This window comes from Rattus norvegicus, chromosome 10, assembly GCF_021556685.1.
Source record: "Rattus norvegicus strain SHRSP/BbbUtx chromosome 10, alternate assembly SHRSP_T2T, whole genome shotgun sequence".
Lineage (NCBI taxonomy): Eukaryota > Metazoa > Chordata > Mammalia > Rodentia > Muridae > Rattus > Rattus norvegicus.
The window spans coordinates 7,433,046-7,456,390 of record NC_141543.1 but is presented as its reverse complement, the minus strand read 5'-3'; the positions used below and the strand labels follow the sequence as shown (position 1 = coordinate 7,456,390).

Below are 23,345 nucleotides of genomic sequence, written 5' to 3'. Positions count from 1 at the left end.
TGGTACCGTCTCAAAAATTGACCACATAATTGGCCACAAAACAGGCCTCAATAGATACAAGGAGATTGAAATAATCCCCTTCATCCTATCAGATCACCACAGACTAAGGCTGGTCTTCAGTAAGAACAAAAACGTCAGAAAGCCCACATGTACATGGAAGCTGAACAATGCTCTACTCAATGACAACTGGGTCAAGGAAGAAATAAAGAAAGAAATTAAAGACTTTTTAGAATTTAATGAAAATGGAGGCACAACATACCCAGACTTTTCAATTTATTAAAAAGTAAAGAATAAAAAGTTAATTCCATCTTCCCCTCACAAATTCGACTGTATAGATACCTTTTTGTATGTTGGTGAAGAGTTAGTACTTGCTCTCTGGACTGTCTGGTAGGACAGAGTTCTTTCACCTTGTCCTTAATGATTTCATTAATCTAGTTGGCATTGTTGAGAGACTACTGAGTACCAGGAACTGTTTTAAGTGTTGGAGATATCACAATTTGTATTTTTATCTTTATAATAAATATTTATCTAAAAAGAAAAAATCTCTGAAGTAAATTTTAAGAATTCTTCAATTTTCTTATTTTAGAAATAGAATAATGTAAATGTGTTTGTTACTTTTCTATTGCTGTTACAAGATGCTATGACCTGGGAAACTTAGAGAAGAAAGTATTTTATTGGGCTAATGATTTCAGAGGGTTAGAGCTCATAAGGTTTTGAAATGTATAAGTCTGTGAAGGCTGTTCTCATTCAAACAACCACAGTAAGAAGTAGCTTCTACTAACATTTTAATAGATGCTTTAAAAAAGAAAGGAAGGAAGGAAGGGAGGGAGGGAGGGAGGGAGGGAGGGAGGGAGGGAGGGAAAGAAGAAAAATTATTTTGTGAACTATTTGTTTACTTGTTTGTTTTCATTTTGTAGGTTATTTCTTATGAGGGTCATGGATATTCCCTATTTAAACTTGGAAGGGCCAGACTGTAAGTATATTTTGATTTCCTCATTGTATCTTTTATTTAGAGTATGGTCTGAAGGGGATAACAGGAAAAAGAGCACTGGGAAGACTTACTTAAAAATGAGCAGTAGTTTGGGTTTGGAAGAGATTGCATAATTAAAGTTCATGAGACCCTTGGGTCATCATTAACCATGATTTATATTTTCAAGGCTATGATATACCTATATATCTGTATCTATCCATATACATATTCATTGTTTCATTCCTCCTAAAGTTGAATAATTTTCAATACATATTCCAATATATTTTTTCCATTTTTTTATTGGATTTTTTAATTTACATTTCAAATGTTATCCCTTTCCTGGTTTCCTGTCCATAAACTTCCTATCCCATCCCCCCCCTCTTCTATGAGGGCCAATACATATATTTTAATATATACTATGTTAGTAGTTTGTTTTACTCTGTTTTCTAGTTACTTACATATATATTTAAATTTATCAAGTTGATTTTTTTTAAATTGCTATCAATCAAATTGTTGTGGATTACCTAACATAAGAACAGCCTGCAACTGCCTGAGTGTGGCAATGCACACCTGGTTCCTAGCCCTTGGAAACAGAGTTAGGATTCCTATGTCCTTTCATCAGCCATGTCTAATAGTAGTAAGAATTCTACTGATCCTCTTAGGAGTTGATCTATGATAATTCCACAAGGTAGTGTGGACTTATTTAGTGAAAGAATCTGTGCTTGCAAAGTATGGTAATGTACTCTTGTAATCCTAACACCCTATAGGCTAAGACAATCAAAAAGTTCCCTGATTTGACTTGCTTCCTTGCCAGTAGTCAACCTTGGTGGTTGTTCGTCAGGAGCTCTCCACCTTGAATTTTGAGTGTCTACTTGGAGCTCACTGATTCGGTTAGACTGGTTAGCCAGAGTTCTGGGGAGAAATCCCTTCCTGTTCCCCCTCCCCGGCACTAGCAATTGGAACCCATTCCTCCACATCGACCTGTTTTTGTGGGCGTTCCGAGGATCAGACTCAGATCTCGTCCCTGTGTAGCAAGCAGCTTCCTAAGGGAGCTATTCCCTTAGCCAGTACTTAGATTGCTTTTCTGTCCGCTGTCACCCTTTTGTGATTTTGTGTCTTGTAGTGCAGCCTAAGCGGGATCATGTTCTCCATGTGACCTTCCCTAAAGAATGGAAAACCAGTGACCTGTACCAGCTCTTCAGCGCCTTTGGTGAGCAAAGAATTCGTGATATTCATTTAGGGTTTTGACCCCTCTTAGTGTAGACATGCTTAGAAGGAGATCATGTAAAAGGTTTAAGTCCATATGCGATGTTCTAATGTGCTCTGAGGTGCGTTATATAACCTTTGCCGTCCTTTGAGTCCAAGAAAACAGGGAGCCATCACTGTGACTGCCCTTCTTGTGGGCTAGGGAAAGCAAACTTAGACAAGTGGTAAAGAATTTAAGATTAAATCCAGAGAGAATGTCTGTTTTATACTGACAGACAATCTCTGCTTGAAATTAATCAGCAAACACAGATGTGTAAGCCAACCAAGACTCCAGATGTGCATAACATAGCAGTTCCTCTCATTCTTATAGGTCCTAGGTCATGAGTTAGACATCAGCACAGGGTTTGTGAATGTACAAGTTTATTATTTTAACACATGAAGTACTAAAGCTATTTATTCTCCTTGTAAATTCTTAAATAAAGTGAAGGTGGAAAACTGGTCACAGCGTTGATGCTTAATAAATACTTGTATATCCTCAAAAGATTTACTGTGTAGAGATTTAAGAAAATATTCATATGCTAATGAGATGGCTCAGTGTTTGCTGTGCAAGCTTGGTGATCTGAGTTCAATCCCTGCAAAAGTGGAAGGAGAGAATCAATTCCACAAAGTTGTTCTACTGCCACATGCATGCTGTGGCTTCTGCAGTGTACATAATAGTGACTGAGTTAGGGTTTCCATTGCTGCAGTGAAACACTGTGACCAAAGCACCATGGAGAGGAAAGGGTATATTTGTCTTATACTTCTGCCTTGTCGTCCATCATTGAAGGAAGACAGAACAGGAACTCACACAGGGTGGAAACCTAGAGTCAGGAGCTGATGCAAAGACCATGGAGGAGTGCTGCTTACTGGCTCGTTCAGCCTGCTTTTTTTTATAGGATCCAGGACCACAAGCCCTGCCCACTCAAAATGGTCCAGGTTCTTCCCCCATCGATCAGTAATTAGGAAAATGTCCCACAGGATTGTGGACAGCCTGATCTGATACAGGTGCTTTTTTTCTCCTTCCCTCCTTCCTCCCTCCCTCCCTCCTTCCTCCTTCCTTCCCTCCTTCCTTCCTTCTTCCTTCTTTCTTCCTTCTTTGCTCTTCCTCCTCCTCCTCCTTTTTTGTTTTTTGAGACAGGGTTTCCTCTTTCTCTGTGTAGTGCTGGTTGTTCTGGAACTCACTCTGTAGACCTTGAACTTAGAAATCCACCTGCTTCTGCCCCCCAAGTGCTGGGACTAAAGGCATGTGCCACCAATACCCATCTTGGGCCTTTTTATTAATTGAGGTTTCCTCCTCTTAGATGACTTTAGCTTGTGTTAAGCTGACATAAAACCATCTAGCACAGTAATGAATAAAACAATATACTTGAATTGTATAGACATTTAAGAAAATATTAAAATTGTAAAATATTAAAGTATATTTTAATACTTAGATTAAAAGAAGGATATGGAATAGGCTCTTGCTTAATTAACACTATTTTCAAAGCAACATGGAGAAGTCAGATGGAAGTGAAGGAAGACGCATTTACTGCTAGGTATTTTATTATGATTCATTGAAAAAAAATCTATGTGGTTGTTTTGTCTGCATTTCTGTATTAGCACTGTGTGTGTACAGTGCCCTGGAAGTCAGAAGAGGGCATCAGATCCCCTGAAACTGCAGTTACAGACAGTGGTGAGCTGTCCACTGTCTGGATTCTAAAGGATCCAGTCCTTTAGAAGAGCAGTCAGTGCTCTTCACTGCAGAACCACACTCCAGCCACACCACTGAGTGTCTGGCAGACGTTCTTTTTGTTTTCTAAGCTTTCCTGTCCTTAAAACATGAGCACATGTTACCTCTTGAAAGAAACATTGAATTCTGGAAGTGAAAGCAGGTATATTTCTAGAAAGTTATGTTGCAGATAGTCTCTGCCCTTTGAAACCGTCCCCACCTTTGAATTTAGCCTTCAGTAGAGAAAGGCAGTGACCCTCGGGCTCACTCCTTTTGCAGTGCCTGTTGTCATCTGTTTAAGTCCTGCCCCTATGTAGTCAGGCTTTCAGAACTAAGGTAAGGAAAATGGTTAACCAGGATGTTTTTGTTTTTTAATACACAGCCCTGCATGTGCTTTTCGCTCTCTGGTGCTGTAAGTTCATAGATTTAATGGTCAGACCCGGGGTGATGGCTCCGCACCTCCACGGTGCTTTTTCTAGTAGTCTAGGATCTCATTGAGCTGGGTGGTGCAGAGGCAGGAGGATCTCTGTGAGTTCTAGGCAGCCAGGTCTATAGAGCAAGCTTCAGAATAACCTGCACTAGAGCAATGGATCTGGTTAATTTTGGTGTGTGGTTTTGTTTTTGTTTTTGTTTTTTAATTCTCTACAATAAAGTTTTGGTAAGTAACACAGACATTGTGTGACCTTGGGCAAGTGTTCTTTGATCAGAAACAATAACTGCAGTAGTGATAACGACATCCTTGTGACTATGGCATGGCAGTGGGACGGAAGAAGCTGGCCCAGGAAGGCTCAGCAGTGCATCTGTTGAGAAGCTACCTAGGATTGTTCATCCTGGGTGGCAGCTGCCCTGGCAGTGAGTGACAGCTACCGCTGGGAAGCTGCAAGTCAGAGGCTTTTTCAAAATCATTTTCATAGTGAAATGTTTTTTAAAATTCTTAGTCTTTGAAAGCTTTTGAATTCTTTTGAAAGACTTGTTCTTTTAAGTTTACTCATTGCTAACTCTGGTCCACTGTATATTCCCAAGAGCAGACGCAGTCCTTATCCTCCCCTTGCCTGCACAGCCTCCTGGGTTCTGCCTGCATACACAGTGTAGTGGCTTCAGGGTAGTGCTTTTTGCTGCCGTTTCTCACTTTAGCCTGTCTGGTTTTCCCTCTCTACATCCTTAATTTTTTAATTGTGTGGTGTACGTGTGTATGGAGTGCATGTGATCAGAGGACAGCGTGTAGAAATCAGTTCTCTGCCTCTCCCATGAGGATTCTGGAAATGGTCAGTCTCGGCTGCAAGCACCCTTAGCCTTCTTTTCCTTGTCGTCCACTCTTATTACCTGGCCTGATCCTAACACGGAGTTTTCCTTCCATCTCTGTTTGTTTATCACATTGCAGAGTCTTCATTTTCTTTTTTTTTTTAAAGATTTATTTATTTATTTTATACATATAAGTACACTGTAGCTATCTTCAGACGCACCAGAAGAGGGCATCAGATCTCATTACAGATGGTTGTGAGCCACCATGTGGTTGCTGGGATTTGAACTCAGGTCCTCTGAAGAGCAGTCAGTGCTCTTAACCACTGAGCCATCTCTCCAGCCCCAAGTCTTCATTTTCAAAGTTCATGTCTTCCGTGCAGCTTATTTCCAATTGCTATTGGAAGCTCACAATTTATTTGGGCTCAGAGTTGTAGTAGTTTGTAGTTAAAGCCTTTCTGTCTGGGTCCCCACACAGCACAGGGCATCTTGGACGGAGAGAAGAGCACAGGTACAGCGTCTGTGTCTGTCAGGTTCACCCTCTTCTTGTACAGCGGGTTTACCTAATGCCCACAGCATGACCACTGTGTATGGTAAGAGCCTCTGTCTGCCTTTATGCTCCCGACATCTGAATACCAGATAACAGAGTTTAAGTGTCAACATGGGGCAGGGACAAAATATGTAAACCAGAGCAGTCTTAAATGAAGTAACGATAACGACGTTTGATTGTATGTGACCTTGGCATAAGACCAGGGTCCAACTCTGACTGCTCATGCCGCATGAATATATATATATATATATATATATATATATATATATTAAACCCTCGCTAATGCCAGCTGTGCTCTAGTAACTAGGTCTTCCCATCCCCATGGTCACTTGTCTTAGAACCGATCACATTCCCAGTCATCTGCCCCCTGCGGCTAGCTGTCACAAATCCCCATAACCCAGTAAAATCAAAATTCTCGAGGCTTGTAATTTATCAATCAGATTTATACCTACAAATTCTCAACCCACAAAACGCCCACGCAATGAACTCAGAGCCAATTGATATTGATACAAGCTGTCCATCTAGATAAGACAACTTGTCCTGTATTATTCTATCCCTTCTATAACATTCATAGCTACTTAAAGACACGTGAATCAGGTTCACCCTCTTCTTCCTCCATCTTCTCTGTCCTTCTGTCCTCTCTGTCCCTCAATGCCCCATCTCTAAAACTCTCAGCCCGCTTTCTTTTTTCACTGCCCAATCATGAACTCCAGTCTTATTTTTCACTGGCCCTCACCTGCATATCAACAGCAATCTACATGCTTCTTTCTTTTTAACTTTTAAAATTTTTATCACTGTTTTGGGGTGTGTGTGTGTGTGTGTGTGTGTGTGTAAATTCCAGAGGTTGATATGTCTGTCCTAATTAAATAAATCTCTACCTTATTTTTTTAATTAAAATAATAGTTACTTGTTTATTATGTAGGCAAACAATAGCATGGCCTAGCATGTGTGTGAAGGCCAGAGGACAGTTTATAAGAATCTACCATGTGAGTCATGGGGCTGGGACTCAGATCATCAGTCTTGGCAGTGAGCACATTCACCACTGACCCATCTCACTGACCCTCCCACCTGCCTTTTTAATGTAAGGTCTCTTACCGAACCCAAACCTCACCAGTTTTGCTGGGCCAAAGAATTCCAGGGGTTTACATGCCCACCTCTCCAGCACTGTTTATATGGGCATACTCAGCCATGCTCACCTTTTTATGTGGGTGCTGGGATCAAACTAAGTTCTTTAAGGTCAAGCACTTTTACTGACTGAATCTTCTCCCCATCCCTGTTTCGATTTTAAAACAAATAATGCAAAGGTTTTGTGTTTTGTGTTTCTTGAACGTTTGCATGAGTGTGTGCATGTATGTGCATGTGTAGACATACACCTCCTATATCACTGGAGAGGCCAGAGGAGGAGGTGGAGCATCCTGCTGTGGTACTCTTTTTTGAGACAGGATCTTCTGCTGAACCTAAAGCTGTCGTGATGTCTGAGATCCTATGTTAGCAGCCCCTAGTGCTAGAGTGACAGGCCTTTGAGTAAGGTGCTCATGCTTGCATAGCAAGTGCCGTTATGCACTGAGCCACCTCCTAGCCTGTCTTGAAGTTTTAACAGAAACAAATAGTGGATTGAGAGTTTGCAGTAAGCTGGGTAGTGCTGAGATTTCCAGTCTTACATTTCATCCCTCTAGACTTTACTGAACTACATCAGACTGAGTCTACTGTATGGTTTCTAAATGCTCAGAGACTCACTTTGTTTTTAATTTACCATTAACAGGTAACATTCAGATATCCTGGATTGATGACACATCAGCCTTCGTTTCTCTCAGCCAACCAGAACAAGTACAAATTGGTTAGTGTCCTGGACATCTGCTTTGTTATTGACAGCTGTGGTTTCAGGCAGCTAGCTGGTTCACTGGCATTTCTGCTTTATTTTTGAGCTTGCCAGTGAAATAAAGGAAGATATTAATAAGATGAGTTATTGATTCATTAATCTAAAGATACTTAAACTGTGGCTCAAGACCTCATGTAATGTCATGTAACTGAATGTGTGGTTTGAAAATTTGACAATAAAGAAATTCTGAGCATGCAGTGATCAAACAATTCAAAATCAAACACTAATGAACTGGAGGCAGCTTTCATTCTGAGCATACAGTATGTATGTTCATTCTGAGCATACAGTATGTATGTTCATTCTGAGCATACAGTATGTATGTTCATTCTGAGCATACAGTATGTATGTTCATTCTGAGCATACAGTATGTATGTTCATTCTGAGCATACAGTATGCATGTTCTGTGCTGCATGTGCTCTCCTGTGATACAGCATCCTCATCAATGCCTGAAACACCGTGGATTCCACTTAGCCTGTGTTCTGACTGAACTGTTCTAATGTAGAGTTCTCTGCTGACAGAGCATAGTGGATTAATTATGGGAATAAAGAGGTCACATTTTCCTGTCATTCCTCAGCACCGTGACATTAATTAATACAGCTTCAGGTTATGTTGTGTTAGATAAGCACATCTATTTCATTAGTATGTAAATTGCTTTTGTCTTAACAAATAACAAAATTATAGGTAATCAAAATGTTTTTCTTTAAAGCAAGACTCTCTTATGTAGATCAGGCTGGCCTTAAATTCACAGAAATTGCCTACCTCTGTGTCCCAAGTGCTGGGATTAAAGGCGTGTATCACCATATCTGGTTACTAGAGAATTAATTTTGTTTTTTAATGTTTTGTTGTAAACCTACTTAAAACTTGGATGCCATGGAGTTGGATCCCATAGAGCGGTAGGTTTTTGTGTTGTTTTGAGTCAGGGTTTCCTCTCTATAGCACTGGCTATCCCTGTTGTGAGTCACTATGTGGGTACTGGGGATGGAACCCAGGAGAGCGGCTATGCTTTTCGCCCTCTGCCATCTCCCCGCCCTTCTCTAGTGTACATGCGCACTTCCCCTGGCTCATGCAGTGCCTCGGACAGACCAGACTACCCTGGGCTAGGAGAAGTTCAAGAGAGCAGCACTTGGCCTGTCTCTTCATTTGCTTGTATTCTGTCTTTTCCTAGTGTGCTCTTTCTAAAATAAGTTGCAGGTATGCTTTGAGAATATGAAGTAGTGAGATTGAAGCAGGGAATTTGGGCCCCTCTGAAGCCTTCATTGGCCTGTTCATCGTGTATTATTCCTGTTTAGCTGTGAGTAGCTGTGATTTACCCATACCATTAAACTTGTCAAATGTCTTTGTACAAGTAAACTGAACGATGATTCATTTACTTCCTGAAAGATGGATCACTACAACTTTTGTTGATTCTTACATAATTTTGACATTAATTCTGCTGTCATTTTTCTTTAATGTTTGTTTATTCAGTTTTCTTCTCTTTCTCTTTATTTATATGAGGATTTTGCCTGCTTGTGTGTCTGTGTACTTCATACAGTCCCAGTGCCTTTGGAGGCCAGAAGACGGCATTAGGCTCCCTGGACTGGAATTGCAGATGTTTGTGAACCACCTCGTAGGTGTTGAGAGTTGAACCTGGGTCCTCTGCAAGAGCAGCTTGGTTTTTTGTTTTTTTGTTTTTGTTTTTTTTTTCCTGCTATTTGATTTTTTTAAAGACAGTTTCTTTGTGTAACCCTGGCTGTTCTGGAATTCACTCTGTAAACCCAAGTGGCTTCGAACTCAGAGATCTGCCTGCCTGTGCCTTCTGAAGTGCTGGGACTAAAGGCATGCTGATCATCGTGCCAGGGCTTGTCCGTTTGCTTTTTATTTCAAGTGCCAAATACTAGCATAATGTAACTGATGCTGTAATGTGTTAAAACTTTGAACTTCTACATATGCAAATTCAGGTCTAAATAGTTTGATTTTTGTTGTTGTTGTTATTGAATTTTTCACTATCTCAGGGATACAGGCTGTGTTGTAGGAGTAAAAATTTAGACTTAGGTGTCAGTACTACTCAACCATATACAGTGTGTGATGCCAGCGTGCTGTATAACCTGCTAAGTTCTGTTCATCTCTGCGTAGTAAGAATGATAGCATGGACTTGGTTGGACTGTTGTGAACATAGTTATAGCTGCCATTTACTAGCCTGGTGATCTGTATTCTGGCTACTCGTTAGCAGAGTGTAGGAAGAGGAGGAGGAGGGAGAGGAGGAGAAGTTTCTCAAAAAGATCTGATATCTAAGATATGAGTGTAAAGGTGCTGCCTGTAGTGTAGTGTAAGATATGAGTGTAAGGGGCTGGGGATTTAGCTCAGTGGTAGAGCGCTTACCTAGGAAGCGCAAGGCCCTGGGTTCGGTCCCCAGCTCCGAAAAAAAAAAAAAAAAAAAAAAAAGAACCAAGATATGAGTGTAAAGGTGCTGCCTGTGGTGTAATGTAAGATATGAGTGTAAGGGTGCTGCCTGTGGTGTAGTGTAAGATATGAGTGTAAAGGTGCTGCCTGTGTTGTAGTGTAAGATATGAGTGTAAGGGTGCTGCCTGTGGTGTAGTGTAAGATATGAGTGTAAAGGGTGCTGCCTGTGGTGTAGTGTAAGATATGAGTGTAAGGGTGCTGCCTGTGGTGTAGTGTAAGATATGAGTGTAAGGGTGCTGCCTGTGGTGTAGTGTAAGATATGAGTGTAAGGGTGCTGCCTGTGTTGTAGTGTAAGATATGAGTGTAAAGGGTGCTGCCTGTGGTGTAGTGTAAGATATGAGTGTAAAGGGTGCTGCCTGTGGTGTAGTGTAAGATATGAGTGTAAAGAGTGCTGCCTGTGTTGTAGTGTAAGATATGAGTGTAAAGGTGCTGCCTGTGGTGTAGTGTAAGATATGAGTGTAAAGGGTGCTGCCTGTGGTGTAGTGTAAGATATGAGTGTAAAGGGCGCTGCCTGTGGTGTAGTGTAAGATATGAGTGTAAAGGTGCTGCCTGTGGTGTAGTGTAAGATATGAGTGTAAAGGGTGCTGCCTGTGGTGTAGTGTAAGATATGAGTATAAAGGGTGCTGCCTGTGTTGTCGTGTAAGATATGAGTGTAAAGGTGCTGCCTGTGGTGTAGTGTAAGATATGAGTGTAAAGGGTGCTGCCTGTGGTGTAGTGTAAGATATGAGTGTAAAGAGTGCTGCCTGTGGTGTAGTGTAAGATATGAGTGTAAAGGTGCTGCCTGTGGTGTAGTGTAAGATATGAGTGTAAAGGGTGCTGCCTGTGGTGTAGTGTAAGATATGAGTATAAAGGGTGCTGTCTGTGGTGTAGTGTAAGATATGAGTGTAAAGAGTGCTGCCTGTGTTGTAGTGTAAGATATGAGTGTAAAGAGTGCTGCCTGTGTTGTAGTGTAAGATATGAGTGTAAAGGTGCTGCCTGTGGTGTAGTGTAAGATATGAGTGTAAAGGTACTGCCTGTGGTGTAGTGTAAGACATGAGTGTAAAGGGTGCTGTCTGTGGTGTAGTGTAAGATATGAGTTTAAAGGTGCTGCCTGTGGTGTAGTGTAAGATATGAGTGTAAAGGTGCTGCCTGTGGTGTAGTGTTTACTTTTGCTCTGACATTTGCTATCCATTTCCTAGTCTGTTAACAGATGATTTGGAATACAAAGAGTTCAGCCTATTAGAGCATGGTGATGCTGTCAGTGGGGATCAGGTAACTGAGCGGCAGGCTATGGAGTGGCTGCAGTGGGAATGAAGGGAAAGCAGGAGAACTCTGTCTTGCCGTGTGGCTGCACCCGCTCTGCTCAGTGCTTTCTCCATCACTGACCTGCAGGCCTTGCAGCAGGAACGTCCAGGCTCTCAGTGGGCTGACTGGTGGCGGCCCAGTCATTGGTCAATATGTATCCTTGGAGAGTCACAAAAACTTTTGGTTTTCAGGTTCCCAATCTGATGGGGTCATGATTACAGTCTCTTCATAGGTGGCTACAAAGCTGCACCAAGGTCACATCAGCCAAGTCTTGACAAATGGTTGTGGGTTTTAAAATGTCTAATTCTGGCTCTTTCTGTTGGCCATGATGAGACTGTGTAGAGGTGTTTTAAAGCTGTAGAGCATCAGCTAGTGGTATTTCACTAAAACGACAGCATAATTTGGTCATTCATGTCCATGGTTTAAAAGTGTGTTGTTTGTTTGTTTGTTTTTTAAAATATTATTTTGTTGCCAAATAATGATTGTTCCTTCCTTACTAGAAAATTCTTTGAAAGCCAACTTTAAGAAAATGTTTATTCTAGTTTAATTGGTGTGTGTCTGTGTGTGTGTGTGTGTGTGTGTGTGTGTGTGTGTGTGTGTGTGTGTTACATGTGCACATATGCATATGTATGGTGTCTCAAGAAGCCAGAGGAGGGTGTTGGATTTCCTCAAGCTGGAGTTCATGTAATTGTGAGTCACCTGACTGAGCATTGAAAAACCAAACCTGGGTTTTCTGGAAGAGCAATTTGAACTATTTGCCATTGGTCTGGCCCTGAGTAAGCTTTTTGTGTCATTTTGTTTTGAAGCAGGTTCTCTGTAAAGCCCTGGCTGTCCTGGATCTCCCTGTGTCTAACAATCTGGTCTTAAAGTTACAGGCGCCCTTTTGCCTCTGCTTCCTGAGTGCTGGGATTAAAATTACACCCGCTCTGGGTAGTGACTTTTAAGCTAAGTATTTTACTTAGTGACACCGATGTCATTAGTTAATGTCAGAGTCATATGCAGACATGTGGTTTTGATTGCTTGGTTGTTTTGCCTCCTTGAGGACAACACTGGGTTTATCTTGTTCACCACTGAATCCTTTGGGCCCAGTGTTTAAAACAGCATGAATAAATGAATGTACTAGAATAGGCTAAGAGGAAGCCATGGCATTTACTTTTTCCTCCTAGATCAAGTAGATGCTTGCTATCTTTTATTCATCATTTATTATTTTTATGATGACAGTAGGATGATAGTAGGGATGGAGTTCAGGTCTCATGCATGCAAAGTAAGTGTTCTACAACTGAGTTATACACAAACCCTTTTTAAGGTTCGTTTTGAGGCTGGGCCTTGATACATTGCTTGGGCAGATGTTGATTGCACTCTTCCTACCTTAGCCTCCAGAAGGTTATAGGTGTGTAACAGTGAGGCCAGTGATCATCTTTGAAGACAGTGTTGTCTCCTTTGTCTGCATTAGACAATTCTTCACAAAGTTTCTGGCAGCTTATCTATGCTGAGCCTCTGAGCTTCCTTCTCTAGAGCTTACTCAGCTATCCCCTCTGTAGAAGGCTGTAACCTACCTTTCTGCCTCAGCTCAGTGTAATCGTCACTTTTGGCTGTTACAGGCTTCCTTTGCAGAACTTTGCTAGGACATCAGCCCCACCCCCCTGCCTAGGAAGCAGCTTTTTCTCTGTGGCCTGTTACTCACATAAAGAGATGCTATACTCTAAAAGTGATGCTTTATCCACATGAATTCCAGGACCCATTTGTGTTTACAGTGGCTGTCTTGACATTAGTCAGTACCTGGTTAGTATCATGTGATTGGAAAAATGACCTGGAAACTCCTTTTATATTTGATGGGTAGATCTCATGTCTACTTTTCTCTTTCTGATTTCTAAAACTATATAGATGCTTCATTGAAAGATAATTTGAGGGTTGGGGATTTAGCTCAGTGGTAGAGCGCTTGCCTAGGAAGCGCAAGGCCCTGGGTTCGGTCCCCAGCAACGAAAAAAAGAAAAAGGAAAGATAATTTGAAGTTTGTTTCTCATAGGAATAGTCTAACAATGCCAAGGACCTAGGTTATCTGAACGTGGCACAAATTCTTGTTAATGTTATCTTAAACAAATTGTACAAGCATTTCAGCAGAAGCAGAGGGCCTGTCAGATCAATAATGTAATAATGAAAAAAAATCATTAAATGCCTATTTATGTAGCAACTCATAATGGCTTCTTTGGCTCTGATACAAATTATTTTTTATTAACATTCCAAGAGTTCTATTTAAGCTGACAACTGCTTTTTTTTTTTTTTTTTTTTGCATTACTAATTCTAATTAATGTTTTAAAAGTCTTTTTGGGGTAGCTGAAGAGACGACTTAGCAGTTAAGAGCACTGACAGCTCTTCCAAAGGTCCTGAGTTCAATTTCTACCACATGGCAGCACACAACCATCTGTAATGGGATCCGATGCCCTCTTCTGGTGTGTCTGAAGACAGCTACAGTGTACTCATACATTTAAAAAAAAGTAAAAATGGCTTTTTTGACCTCTTGAAAATAAAAGTTCTCTTCTTATAGGAAACCATACCCTTAAAACCATGTGTGCATGTGCCACTTTGTCACCACCACCACCATCATTTTAGTAGGGTGTCTCTCACACTGACCTTGTATCTTACTGATTTGGCTAGGCTAGCTGCTGGTGAGCTCTAGGAGTCCTCTTGTCTGTAGTTCTTGAGTGCTAGGCTTACAGGGATGTGTTGGCAGTTACGAGTGCTGGCAGCTCTTACAGAGGACCTGTGTACAACTCCTCTAACTCCCATTCCAGGGGATCTGACACCCCCTTTTGGCCTCTGAAGGTATCTGCACTCAAGTGCACATACCTGCGCATATACACAGAATCAAAAATAAATAAATCTAGGCTTGCTTTTCTCCTCTCCTCTCCTCTCTCCTCTCCTCTCCTCTCCTCTCCTCTCCTCTCCTCTCCTCTCCTCTCCTCTCGTCTCCTCTCCTCTCCTCTCCTCTCCTCTCTCCTCTCGTCTCCTTTCCTTTCTTTTCCTTCTGACACAGGACTCTGTTTTGTACTCTAAGCTGGCTTTGAATTTAGAGTTCCTTGATTGGCTTCAGCCGTCCCAGTGCTGGGATTAAAACATTCACATACTTTGTAATCATATTTTCAGACAAATGTAAGCCCCCTTTTCATACTAATTCATCACTGTGTGATGCTGGACGTGATAGACCTTCATCTCAGTGTCCTTCAGTGACAAGAGAAAGGATTAAAATGCTCTTACAAGGTTCCTAAGATATACATCTTCATTGAAGCCTGCAAGTCACTGTGATAGAAGGCGGCTCAGAACACACAGCAGAGTTTCTCAGAATAGGTCAGCCTGAGCTCCTCAGCCTCTAGTATGAAGACACATGAGACAGGAAGGGATGGCAGACTTGTGCTTAAGTGTATGAATGGTCAGATTGGGAATCTGTTTGTTCTACAAGTCTTGCCATTGTGGGATTTCATTCTTTTTTTCTTTTGACTACAGGAGGTTTAAAAGTAAAATAATCTTTAAAGCATTTGTTGATGTGGGGCTTTGCCCAGACATTGGGGATCAGGTTGATTATTTAGATGAGGGTACAGGCCTTGGTCAGCTAAGCGCTCCACAGCGCAGAGTCCAGAGCAGACCAAGCAGAGGGTGTTCTAAACTAGTTCTGTTTATTTTGAAATGTCTGGAAAGCTGGTTTTTGCATTTACACTGGTTCATAGCTTTAGACTGAGGCCAAATTGAATTTGTCTAGGAACCTGCCACATCTATAAATGCTACACAGCATAATAAATGGGCCATGGCTTCCAAGAATTGTTGATAGTGAGCTTCAGTTCCTAATTTAGAGTTTGTGAAAGTTATTTCTGCGAGAGAGAGGGAGAGAGAGATTGATTGATTCCCTACTGGATGGATACACACACACACACATACACACATGGTTTCTCTGTGTAGTCCTGTCTGTCCTGGACCTAGCTCCATAGACCAGTCTGTCCTCAAAAATCACATAGATCTCTATGCCTCTGCCTGGGATTAAAGGTGTGTGCTGTCATCACCTGTCTCATTCATCCTTTAACATGTTTACATGCTGTTTATACAAGTGGCACTGGGCAAACTATGGTAGGTCCCTGTGGTTCTGTGTTCCGACGTGCAGCAGGGGTGCGGGAACTCTGGATAGACAATGCAAAATGCTAGACTCTGTTTACCCCATGCTGCCAGCTGCCATCAGGTGATGGGTTTGTGAAGCACCGATGCCCAGCTTGGGGTAGGAGAGTGTATCCTAGAATGGAGGCCTCAGCCCAAGTGAGAAATAGCACAGGCTGAGGATGACGCTGGGGCTCCCTAATTCCAGGACATCCAGATACCGCTGGAAATTGAGAGGAGGAGTCTTGAATGGAGAGGTGAGAGGGTGAGGGTGGGGTACTCCAGCTTAGCTCAACTGTGAGGGAGAGGCTTTCTGTGAGAGACTTCAGCAGCTGCTCTGTACAACAAAGACTTCCTACCCACCGCCTACAGGGGTTCTTGATAAGAGATAGTACATGCTTGTCCTCACCTCAGGTTGGGCCAGAAATTAAAGACCTTTTGCATGAAGGAATGTCTGGGAAAGGAAGCTTATTGGTTACATCCTCAGGGACCATCTAGATACCTCATTAGTGTGGAGAACTCTGTTCTGTGCTACTGACCACTAGTCACATTCTTTATGTCGGGGAGCTATGGTCATGTGTTCCAGGGCAGGAATCTGGTCAGGAATAGGAAAACTCCTACAGTCCTCAGGTGGGTGCTGGGGATTTTGAACCTAGAAAATCTTACCAAGTTTCCTGGCACGGTCCACTGCCCCACAGGCCTGGATGTAGGATGGGTACAGATGGTGTTTTTCTTCAGAGTGAGACATGCTAAACTAATACATATCATATAAGGCTCAGCTCCCAACACAGAGGAGACCTGGCCTCTTGAAGGAGGAACTATGGGGTGGTGCTTGGAACACTTGTAAAGTCTTGGGGGAAAAGTCTTTCTGTAGGGCTTATGAGGGGCAGTGCTGCTTAGCAGAGAAGACAGAATGGTGAGGACTGTCTGGTGTTTCCACACTGTTTCCAACCTGATCACAGTTGTGAGTTACTGAGTAAGTGATGACCAGCTTTATTTTTTCAAGTGCTGGAGGTGGGACCTAGGGTGCCCCGGAGCTCTTCCCCCAGTTGCAGTGTTGTTAAAAGGGACGACACTAAGAATGTCAGTGTGCCCCATACATACAGTGAGGGGATGTTTCACTGTTGTTTGGATGTGGCCCTAGTCTCCTGAGACAGTGTCACCATGATCAGCTTTTCTTTTTTCTATCACTGGGGATGGAACCAAAGTCTTCATACATTCTAGGCAAACATCTATGGTCCTGGCTGCTGCCGCTACATCTGGACTTAATGTTGTGTGTGTGTGTGTGTGTGTGTGTGTGTGTGTGTGTGTGTGTATTAGATTGGCATAAAAATAAACATTTGGTTCTAAGGTCATGGTTAAAATTCGGTGCTTCAGGAGACAAAAATGTTCATTTAATGAGGGATTCTCTTCTACAAGTGCAAAGAAGGCTGGGAGGAGCAAAACACGGTCTTCACTGCCAGCACGTAGTACCTGTCGACCACTGTGGGCTCCAGCTTCAGGGTTATCTAGGAGGAATATTCCTGTCATCTCCAAAAAAGCAAGTCAACATTGTCCCAGTATTCCTCCTCAGTGTTTGCTGCTCTGGGGACTGGCACAGGACATGATTGATGGGATTTGTAGGAACTTAACAATCCAGGGCCTTTGGGCAAGTGAGTGACTACTGCCTGGAAGAGGGCAGGCCTAGAGAGCAGTGCTAGGAGGCAGAAGGCAGTCTCCTCACTTACTGTGTGTGGTGTGTGTGGGAGGGTGTCTCTCAGTTGGATTGCTGTAAGGAGTAGCAATAGTTATAGTAGGAATCTCTCTTTGGACCTCAGGCTCAGGAGCCATCCTAGCCACTGTGCTGTAGAGCCTAGAGTTACAGAGTCCCCGATGCTCTCCCTGAGAGAAAGCCATCCTCAAGTGCTGACAAGGCCCAGGAGAGATGATAGCCATTTCACACGGGTTGTGAATGTGAGCAGCAGAGAATGTTTTGCATTCCAGGGTGTGGGCGTGGCTCCAGTGGCCTGCAGAGGAATCCCCTTCTCACATGGGGGCTGGGGTGAGGTATGGCCTGATACTGTCAAAAGCCAGTAGAAAGTTGTTGTGACTTAAAAAGACTTTTTGTTTCATAATTGGTCTTAGAAGCTGTTTTTCTTACTGGATATGTTCTTTCTTTGTTACAGAAACTAAATATTTTAGCTTAGTGTCCCTCTGGGTTGTCAAACCACAATGCCTGCTCACTCCAGATGTAGCTTCCCACATCCTAATTCCACTTCATCAACCAGAAGGTGGCATGCCATGCTGGTAGCCACCTGCCTGTCCAAGCCCAGTAAAATTTGTCACTCAAATGCTTATCCATGCTCAGTAATGTGGACTAACTTAGCATTCAGGGACTTTGACAGCAGACAGATCTACACGAACTTGTGGGACCAAACCTTCTGCCTGTGGGCCTGGAGAAGCCTCCTGACATGTCCCCTGGTTCAGAGTTTGTATTAAGGTAACACTTCCGGGCCTTTTGAATGAAAAAAACAAAACCTTCTATGAAAATGACTTGCATTTGCTTTTCTTCCCAAGGCTTCCAGCAACTGGCTACAATGTTAAATAACCTCTTAGCAGTGCAGCTCCAGCTGTTGAGTAGAGCAGCTTTCTGTGGTGGAAAGTCTACTAGCTTGTGTCCTCCTGGCTCCACCCCTAGAGTTGCAAAACCAGAACAGAACAAAAGCCTGATAGGAAGTGCCACCCTTGCAGACAGCTGGCAGGTGGAGCTCTGCTCTTCAGGTCTGTGCATTTATTCTCAGACATAGTTTGGAAGGTTGGTTTGAACAGGGTGTGGTAAACACTGTCTGCCTTCACAATCCACACATTCTGTACTTGTTAATTTATAGTATTTTTTGTAGCTTCGAGAACAATCCTCACATGAGCATTTTAGTCCCCCCGACCTGTGCAGAGCTGCGGGTATTTGAGATGTAACCATTGATCTGGCAAATATCCCTTTCTGGGTTATCTGCCTTAAGGACCACAGGAAGTAATTTGCATTCAGTTGGCAAGGCTAGCAGCATACCTTTACAGTTTGCCTCAAGTATACATTAACTCTTTAGTCCTGTGTATAAGTTAGAAGGAGTCTTGATTGTCTCTTCCATAAAATATCACATTGGTGCACTATATTGGCATTATGCTGATTGGATCAAGCAAGCAAGAGGGAGCACAAATTGTACTGATTGGTAACACAGATTCGTATCAGAGGATGGGAAATAAATCTACCCACAATTCAAGGACCATCTACATCAGTGACTGTCTTAGGAGTCCAGTTGTGTGGGGCATGCAGAGATACTCCTTCTAAGGTGAAGGATAAGTTATTGCACCTGGTCCTTCCCATCACCAAGAACCTTAGACCTTGGGGACAGCATTCCTCACTTGGGTGTGCTACTCCTGCCCATGTACCGAGTAACTCAGAAAGCTGCTAGCTTTGTGTGGGGCCTGGACCAGGAGAAGGCTCCTCAACAGGTCTAAGCTGCTGTGCAGGCTGCTCTGGCACTTGGAACATATGACCCCTTAGACCTGCTAGTGCTTGAGGTGTCAGTGGCAGATAGGGATGCTGTTTGGAGCCTTCACAGGCCTCTGTAGGTGAGTCACAGAAGAGCCTTTGGGATTTTGCAGCAAGGCTCTACATCAGCTGCATACACCTCTCCTCCCTTTGGCAGACAGCTTTTGGCTTGCTATTGGGCCTTTATGGAAACTGAACTTTGGACAGTGGGCCACCAAGTTACCATTAGACCTGAGCTGCCCCATCATGAGTTGGCTGTTTCTGATCCAACAAGTCATGATGCAGGACATGTCATACAGCAGCAGTCTATTATCAAACGGAAGTAGTGTATATACATGATCATGCCTGAGCAGGTTCTGAAGACACAAGCAAGTTACATGCAGAAGCTGCCCATTTAAATGGTTTCTACTGTTACAATGCCATCTGTTGCCAAGTGTGCACCTATAGCCTCGTGGGTGTGCCTTATGATCAGTTAACTGAGGAAGAGAGGACCAAAGCCTGGTTTACTGATGTTCTGCACCATATGCAGGCATCACCCAGGAGAGAAATACAGTATTACAACCCCTTTCTGGCACAGCCCTGAAGGAAGGACACTGGTGAATGTGTATGGAATTTTCATAGTGTACAGAATTTCAGGCAGAATACATGGTCATATATTTTGTTTGGAAGGAGTAGTGGCCAGATGTGCAGTTGTTCGGTGATGCATTGCCTATAGCCAGGGATTATCAGGATAGTCAGGGACTTGAAAAGAGCATGATTGAAAAAACGGTGAGAAGGCGATTTGGGGAAAAAAATGTGTGGAAAGTCTCTCCAAATGGACAAAGAATGTGAAGATATTTGTGTCCCATGTAAATGTTCATTGAAAGGTGATTTCAGCAGAGGAGTTCAATAATCAAGTACGTAGTGGGAGGAAACAGGATGAGTAGTAGAGGAAGGTAGTTATAAAAGGATTATAATTGACATGTTTTGGGGTTTTTGTTGTTGTTGTATTTTGTTAAGAATGTGTTAGTACAATTTCTGTTTTCTTCCCTCAGTTTTTTTAGTGTATGATATGACATCAATTAAGAGAGTGTTAATGATTATTATATTTAAATTTAAGATACTAAAAGAATGTCCCCCAAGGGACGGTACCTCTAGTCTGTTTTTAAAATGCATTTGCAGTTTTGTATGAATGGTATTTGTATCATGTTTAGGTGGTATTATGACCTGGTTAAATATGTAATGTGTCTGGTTTGCATGTGAGATAGTTATATCATGCTTAGTCCTTATGACCTGGTATTGTTTTCATTTGTAAATTACTCAACATTAGGAGGTATGATTGTGTGTCAAGTTGACAAGGAGTGGATTTGTGATGGCTCTTCTTGGTTGTCACCTTGAATATATCTGGAATTAGAAATGGATGGCACATCTGTGAGGGATGTTTGCTTAATTTGAAGTAGGAGGATCCATACATACACAGTCATTGTTGGATTAGGTGGACCACAGCCTACAAGTCATTCTAATAAGTCCCCTTGTGTGTGGGGGTGGGGAGGGAGAGACAGACAGACAGACAGAGATTCATTTTATAAGTCTATTATTCTAGAGAACCCTGACAAATACTGGGATTGAGGGAGGCCTTGATTGTGACATATGAATGTAGCTTTAGTAGGACTCTTTCTTTATAGACTGAAAAGAAATATTTTCTTTTGGTTCTTTTGACAAAAAATTGAAGAAGTAACGAGCAAATTTGCTTGAAATTAGGGGCCAGCTCTTCATCTCTCATTTTTACTATACATTTACTTTTGTATATCTGACACATAGTGTGGTCTTTTCTAGATGAGCCTGAGAGGAGAGCATGGCTTACAGGCTGGCTGGGCTAATCAAACCCTGGATCCAGCAAGCTGCTCTGACCTATTGTTGGTACTTGTGGCACAGAGGTGATGATTAAGAGGGGTGCCATGACCATGACAGGCACTGAAGAAGGAGAGCTGTCTCCTGGGCTGTAGCAGATGGCATGGTTGGTAGGCCACTGTCCTCCCCAGTCTCTCTAGCAGACACCAGCAATCAGCACCTGTTTGCCTTACCTTTCCCCCTTGTGACCTGTGAGTCAGTGAGACTGCACTAGGATCAAGTGCTGGACATGAGTCTTGGGGCACCCACCCCCTTTTCTGAGTCCTTCTGTTGCAGTTGCCTTGTAGGTGTGAGGGTCACTTGTTTCACTTACCTGCCCTCAGCCTTTAATCATTGGTGTTAGGAAAGCTGATAGGTAGAATTGCAGTGTAGAAGCTTCTCCCGGAGATCTCAGACTGAAACTTTGCTGCAAGTGTTCAAGATACCTTCAGAACAGAGGTGGGATGGGGAGGAAAGAATTTAATGCCTCCCTCCCCTTGGCTTTAAAAAAGTAGATTAAAAAAAAAAAATCCACCATTGTTTAAATCGTTTTTTCTCGTGAAGTCAGACCTGCTTTCATGTGTGCTGTGTGCAAGCATGGTTCCTTTTGATGTACAAATACACTGTGGAGCTAGGGAGCTGGCCCAGTCAGGGCACAGCGTGAGGGTCCGAGTTGGATCCTCCTCACTGGCTTTGTAAAGCTGGTGGCAGGATGTATCCCTAATCCTGATAGCTCCCTGGTTAGCATGCCTAGGGAACATGTGAGCTCTGGGTTTAGTCAGACACTGTCTCAGAAGTTAAGATTATTGAGGAAGATATTCTGCATTGACCTCTCCACATGTACCCACACTTTCATAAACAAAGACACCACACACACACACACACACACACACACATACACACACACACACACCCCAAAGAAGGAGGTTCATTTTACCCCCTCCCCATTCTCTGTGTCATCCTCCAAGTGCTGGGAATGAACCCATGGCTTCATGCTTGTTAGGCAGGCTCTCCACCACTGACCTGCACTCTGAGCTCACTTTACCTATCTACAACAGACATAGAATGGCATGGATGAGGAGGGTATTCACGAGAAGCCATATCTGGCAGCACTAATGGCTGTATTTGGTGGTATGAATGGTTGTCACATACCCTTTAAGAACTCCGGGTTTTGTCTTTTGGTAATATAATTTCCTCTGTAAAGATCAGTATTTTATGTGCATTTGTATTTTGCCCGCATGTATGCCTAGATGAGCATTCCAAAATACTTGTGCCATAGCTTAAGCTTGTCATTTATCTTGATGACGTGAACAGACTGAGAGCTGCCAGGCAGCTGTAGCAGTGGAAACTCTCCGGGAAGCAAAAGGCTTTTTTATAGTTCATGTTTGGACGGGAGTGTAGAGTTGGTATGAACTTCTGCTATGTAAACTGCCAGGGTGGGCCAGGGGTATGGTAGCACACAGGCTTGGCTCAGGCCTTATTGCTTCTTTTTTGGGGGGGGGGGTTCTTTTTTTTTTTTTTTTTTTTCGGAGCTGGGGACCGAACCCAGGGCCTTGCGCTTCCTAGGTAAGCGCTCTACCACTGAGCTAAATCCCCAGCCCCGCCTTATTGCTTCTTTAAGAGTATTCTAATAACAGTCCAGGACAGAGCACTTTATTACTACATAGTCACCTTGAGAAAACATTTTTGCAGTATGCAGTATTCTAATTGACTTAGGCTACAAACAATTTGAATGTAAATTATATTTGCGAATTAGGGTTATGCTTCGTGTATTCTGGGACATCCCTTTTCCCATTGAGGGAGATTTTTCAGCTCCATAATCCTTGCGTTCCTTCCAGGAGGGACATAGGGACAAGGAGACTGTGTTTACCTTATACAATTAGCTGCTCACATGTTGAGCATGTGAGACAATAACAGGAATCAGCTGGTCACTTTGCATGCAAAGTCAGAAATCAGAAAGAGAACAGGAAGTGGGACTGGGCTAGAGACCCTTAGGGTCTACCCCTGCCCCAGTTAACCACTTCTTTCAGCAAAGCTCCGTCTAAAGGATCCACAGCCTCTCCAGATATCTAGCACCAGCTGAGAACAAGTGTGTAATCACCCGAGCCTGTGAGGACGTTTGTCATTTAAATCACATGACATGTGACTTGACTTTTGCCTTTCTGAGTGCCAAGGTCTATGTAGTAGTCTATACGGTGATTTGGCTCCTCTTTACCATTTTCCACCTATGGACAGGCTAGGGAGGGAGCAGACCTTATTGCATGCAGCCCAGCACTCTGCCTGTTAGGTTCTCTATTTTGGACACCCCAGTTCTGTCTGATTGTTGGTATGGTTGGTCACATGATATCCAGGCTGCACATCTTTCTGTAGTCTGACTCTGTCATTTTCCTTGTTATCACTTGTTCACATGTCTTCTGCTTATACTCAGCTCCTGTATATTTAACAAATACACAGTACAACTCTGTTGGTGAACCCATGTCCAGTGATCCTCTGGAA

General features: G+C 42.8%; 1 protein-coding gene across 23 annotated transcripts in view; it reads left to right on the top strand.

Annotated features, from left to right (window-relative positions):
- Parn (poly(A)-specific ribonuclease) overlaps nt 1-23,345 on the top strand; it is a 138,039-nt gene that overhangs the window by 67,870 nt on the left and 46,824 nt on the right. For 17 of the 23 annotated variants that reach the window (XR_015630740.1, XR_015630731.1, XR_015630743.1 and 14 more), the window contains 3 exons: nt 918-973; nt 2,094-2,180; nt 7,475-7,549. Coding sequence is in view for 8 of the 23 variants with exons in the window: in XM_087572724.1 (XP_087428850.1) it covers nt 918-973; nt 2,094-2,180; nt 7,475-7,549 (218 nt within the window). In the remaining 15 variants the exon portion in view is untranslated. The remainder of the gene's footprint in view (nt 1-917; nt 974-2,093; nt 2,181-7,474; nt 7,550-23,345) is intronic. The other 6 variants (XR_015630735.1, XR_015630738.1, XM_087572726.1 and 3 more) reach the window with 1 other exon arrangement.